The sequence below is a fragment of the Cornus florida genome, unplaced genomic scaffold (assembly GCF_030987335.1).
Source record: "Cornus florida cultivar Cherokee Brave unplaced genomic scaffold, ASM3098733v1 CherokeeBrave_3.0.0_Hap2_Chr11, whole genome shotgun sequence".
Taxonomy (NCBI): Eukaryota; Viridiplantae; Streptophyta; class Magnoliopsida; order Cornales; family Cornaceae; genus Cornus; species Cornus florida.
In genome coordinates this window covers 59,969,798-59,974,941 of record NW_026775581.1, presented here as the reverse complement: position 1 = coordinate 59,974,941, position 5,144 = coordinate 59,969,798, and the positions used below count along the sequence as shown (strand labels likewise).

General features: G+C 36.6%; 1 protein-coding gene across 2 annotated transcripts; it reads left to right on the top strand.

Moving 5' to 3' along the window:
- Positions 1–310: 310 nt before the first annotated feature.
- LOC132281483 (uncharacterized) lies at positions 311–4,874 on the top strand. 2 transcript variants are annotated; one of them, XM_059783183.1, is made up of 2 exons: positions 311–451; positions 3,524–4,874. In XM_059783183.1, the coding sequence occupies exon 2, from the start codon at positions 3,550–3,552 to the stop codon at positions 4,456–4,458; it is 909 nt and encodes a 302-aa protein (XP_059639166.1). In that variant the 5' UTR covers positions 311–451; positions 3,524–3,549; the 3' UTR covers positions 4,459–4,874. The 2 variants fall into 2 exon arrangements, with proteins under 2 accessions (XP_059639166.1, XP_059639167.1); XM_059783184.1 differs by having other exon boundaries at positions 327–469.
- The last annotated feature ends 270 nt before the right edge of the window (positions 4,875–5,144 follow it).

Below are 5,144 nucleotides of genomic sequence, written 5' to 3'. Positions count from 1 at the left end.
CAGAGCTTGAGATTCTAAAATTCACCAAAAATCCTAATAAAATTAAATTATAAAAAGAACATGGTTACATACACGAAGTCAACACCAGTAAGGTAACTTCGTGTCATATTGGCAGATGGTGTTGAAGGTCTAGGCCTGGACTTGTTTCGGACCAAACCAAGTTTGACTTGGGCCGTCCTGGTCCAACCCGATAATTAGGTCCATCTTTTGGGCTTAAGTTATGAAGCCTGACCTTATCCATAAGCTAGAACAGGCCTGCCAATACACCTGTTTGAGCCCAATATTGGCCTGCCATGTGATGTGAACAAGATATGCGCTAATTAGAGATCTCCTCTCTCTCTCTCTCTCTACACACTGACACACCCAGAGAGACCACTTCGCAGATCTCTTCGTCTTTGGAGCTCAACAACGTCGCCGGCGGGTCTGCGGTGGTCACGAAAGTTGCCGACAGGTACGAAACCCTAATTTAGTAAGCTCTCTGTTTTATCCCTCTATGTGTATATGTGTGTTATATGACTGCGCATGTGTAGGTGTAGGATGGATGGGGTTGTTGTTAGGGTTAGGGTTGTTTTGGTGCTTTTTCTTAGCCTAATGTTTGTTTCTAAATTTCTTTAATTTCCATTTTTTGTGATATGAGGATTACTGTCATTTCAACCATGTAAACACTTGTTGATCATTACTGGAAAATCAGTTTTGGAATTCTTACTGCATCACCACCGCCAGCAACCTAAATCGAGTGTCTGTAAATTTTTAGCAATTTGAACTTCTGTCTCTCCTTGCATCCGGCAATGATCTCGGGGGTAGCTTTGAGAGTTTTTTGGTGGCAAAAACTGTTTATTTTTTATTTTTATAAAGCTAAAGCTTTCCCATTGTTTCTGTTTTTTGTTGACAGATTTGAATTTGGTGTTTGCTATCTCGAGCTCATTGTAATTTCTTGATGATTTGTGGTTGTGCTGATATTTTCTTGACGTTTAGCTTCTAGTTTTTTTGGTTCTGAATCTTCTGATCCTTTCAAAATTATATTTTAATTTGAATGGTTTGAATATATATATATATATATATATATATATATATATATATATGTATGTATGTATGTATGTATGTAGACATGCATATAGGTGATTTCTATCATTGATGCAGATGTTGTTAGTTACGTGAAGGGGAGCACTTGCTCCTCCCCCGATGTCTTAGTAGATCTTTTGGACTCTTTGGGTCCTTAGGTTCCTATTCCGTTTTTGTATTAGGGACGCGTTCCCCTTTTGAACACCCTTTTTATCGATTATTACTTATCAAAAATATATATATATATATATATATTCCTTATAACTTGGCCTTTTTGTTGTATCTGATTGAATGTTCATGATCAAGGAAGCTGAACATCCATTTTATTTCAAACAGTCTAACTAAACTGAATGAGCGCATTCCAGGGTGGGGGTTGGGATGCATATCAGTTTGGTTCTAGAATTTCAATGATATGGTTCTGATTCTTATATTTTCAGAACTGTTGGGACCGATTCGGTTCATCTCAGAACCAGACTAAACGCGTGCACCCCTAATTTTAACAAGTCAAGCAGTTCATGAACAGTTTGGTGCAGAAGTGGAGCACACATGGTAATTGATAAGATTTAAAAGGAGAAGTTGTTAATGAGAGTAGAAAAGAAAAACGGATAATATCAATAAAATTTCTAATGGAAGAAAACAGAACTTAACATAGTTAGCGCTTATGCACTAAAAACGTGGGATTACACAAACACGTTAGAGCCAATCAAGGGAACATACAGATATATTAACAAAGATACTCAAAGGAGAGAAATTATTTATAGGAGCCTATTTTAATGATCATGTAGGAAAAGATTACTGATGGTACCAGATGGTATAAATTTGGAGATAAGAATGCTGTTGTGGAGCTAATCCTAGATCTCGTAGTGGCATGTGATCTTTTAAGAATCTTTAAAATTAGATCAGATAACCTTTAATATATATATATCTGATAAGAGTTGGATCTTATGCTAACTGGAAGAGTTAATCGATTAACGTGCATGGTTGTAAGACTATTCTGATGTAGAATTTGATGACACGACATAGATTGATAAATTAAGAACAAGATTTTAAAAAAGGTATCATGAAGTTTAGAAGATAAAGCAAACACAAATTATGATGATCGAATGTATTAAAAGAGCATAAAAAAAGGAACATTGATTAAAAGAGGTTTCTGAAGAAAAAAAGGGAAAGGTCCATTTTCTGAGAAAACTTGATGGTTGGTGAAGGATGTCCAAACTGCTGTAAAACAAAAGCGACTGTTGTCAAATTTAGCAAAAGATAGAAATGAAGCAAGCTTCAATAAATACAAAGAAAGTGTAAAAAAAAAAAAAAAAAAATTAATGGTAATATATTGATACAGTTGCATAGTTAGCAGTTAGCACCTTCATGAATTCAAGAGGTAATTAAAAATCTATCTGTGTTATTTTTAGTTGGTATTTACTAAGTAGTTGTAAACTTGTTGAGTAATGTTGAGTAGCTTTTTTGCCCTGATTATTTAATTCCCTTTGTTTTGAACAATTAACAAGATTAAATTACTCTACTTTTACCATCCGTTTGTTTTGCATCAAATATTGGAAGATTTTATAAATTAGGTAAATATAATGGGGGGTGATATATATGTAAATAGATATGTATATGTATAGAGAGAGAGAACCTAACCGGAAAAAAGAGAGAAGGAAATATATGTAAATATATAGGTAATATGTATAGAGAGAAAACGTACCCAAAAAAAAGGAGAGGGGGAGAGAGAGAGGGAGGGAGGGAGAGGGAGAGGGAGAGGAGGAGGGAGGGAGAGAACCAAGAGTTATCATATTAAGTGTTCGAGATTGGTAATCTAAAGGTTTTGTGAAAGATGATGGAATTAGTGAAAAATGAAAAATTACTTTGAAAAATTATCGAATGAAAAACATACAAGTAACTTAGGTTTAGAAGGATATTTTTGACTTTAGGAAGACTACAGAAACTTTTTCATAGAATCAGGATGGGCTATATAAAAATGCATTGTGGGAAATGAAACAGCATGGGATTTATGATCAAATAGCATTCCTATTAGCATCTTGAAGTGTTTAGAGAATGATTGGCGAACAAAATTGTTTAATAAGATAAGAATATGCTGACGAGTGGTGAAATATTTTATTACGTTTATCCAAATAAGGGGTGTATATGAAGTTATACAAAGTATTGTGCTGTTATATTAATAAATCATACTATGAAACTTTGGGAGAGAATAATGAATGACTAAGACAGAACAATAGTGTTGGAAATCAATTTCGAACACACACTTGTTCGTTTTAGAGGAGTTGGTGGGATTCGCAGACTGCATAGTTTAATGTGAAACATCTTTTGTTACGTCTTTTTAAGAGTTCTTGGAGCAGATCTTTTGGTTTACTTGTGATTTTTCTTTCATTTGGTGGATATGATTTACCTTCACTCCCTCCTAATAAATATCTTCATTTCTTTTAAATTAATTATATGCTTGCAGGAGGAACCACATCCAGAATTTGATGAATGGTTGCTACATCATCTAGTGCCGTACGGGTGGCTTTGTCCTACTGCGTACAGCAAGTACGAAATTATGACTACCATCACTATCTCTGCCTTCTTGAACTTCCCCCACACATGCGGAGGGCAGCATTTGCGCTCCGTGCTTTCAATGTTGAAACTGCAAGAGCTATGGATGTCGCTTCTAATCCCCAAATTGGGCTTATGCGCCTGCTCTGGTGGCAAGAAGCCATAGACAAGATCTTTGCCAACAAGTTAATTGAGCATCCAACAGCCCAGGCCCTTGCATGTATAGTATCCGAGCATAAAATTAGCAAGAGCTGGCTGAAGCGATCTGTTGAAGCTCGGATAAGGGATGCCCAAACAGAGGTTACTGAAATCCCGGAAACCATTGAAGAGTTGGAGAAATATGCCGAGGACACGGTCTCAACTATTTTGTACTTGACACTTCAGGCAGGTGGTATCAGTTCCACTGCAGCAGATCATGCAGCATCACATGTTGGCAAGGCAAGCGGCCTTCTTTTGCTGCTCAAGTCACTGCCTTACCATGCTAGCTGCAACCGTCATTTTTCTTATATACCAGCTAAGCTGGCGGACAAACATGGGTTGTTGGTTAAGCAGGGAGATCAGTTGAATATCCGCATAGATTCTCGGGAGGGCCTATGTGATGTGGTTTTTGAAATGGCCTCTGTAGCTGATGCGCATCTGAGGAAAGCTCGTGAATTAGCTAAAACCGTGCCTGCTGAGGCTCGTCCAGTGCTTCTACCTGCTGTGCCTGCTCAGGTTCTTTTGGATTCTCTAAGCCGTGTGCAATTTGATGTGTTCGATCCAAGACTGAACCGAGGGATTATGGGTATTCCTCCTTTGTGGTTCCAGTTGAAACTAAAATGGCATTCATGGAGGGGGAAGTACTGAAATATCCTTTTCTCGTCATTGCCAGTTGATTTGAGGAATTTTATATTGGGTCGGAGGTTAAGTTTCATCCTTCAGAATAAGGGCACAAGTGTTTTCATTAACACGTTCTCGATGCTCCGAAGACTAATTATGTTGTTTATTCTTTAGAGTTCCCAGAGTTTCTCTGAGATTTTAGCTTGGATTAGTTCTGAAAATTTTGTGAAGAGATAAATGTGAAGTGGGAATGTGCAATTCCCAACTAAAATTTTGATTTATAGAGGCTGCAAGTTTCTTGCATCAGTGTATAGAAAGTCTTGCCTGTGGCAGGCAAATCAAAAGGCACAACTTCTTTAACTATGTAGACTGTATAAGTTGTGTTATTGAATAAAAGGAACCAAGTGCCTGTGGTATGAAAAATATAAAAGTGCATTACTGTATGTATGTGCGTGTAAATCCTACTTGTACGAGATGTTAGGAAAAATAGTGGGTACTTTAAATTATTGAAAGTGCAACCTAAGTCTTAATGAAGGTCTAGTGAAGTATAAATAAAGGTCTTCACCTGATTTAATTAATCTAATTCAGTATAATGGCTTCCAATATTTGCTTTATTGAGATCAAATTATATATTAAAGTTTGTAACACCAGGCATAGAGTTTCAATTTTTGGACTACAGTCGTTTGAGAACACGCATATTAATTGTGGGTAAA

Bases quoted from the DNA above. Each gene is read 5' to 3' on its own strand.
- LOC132281483 (XM_059783183.1), top strand. From the start codon at position 3,550: ATGGTTGCTACATCATCTAGTGCCGTACGGGTGGCTTTGTCCTACTGC.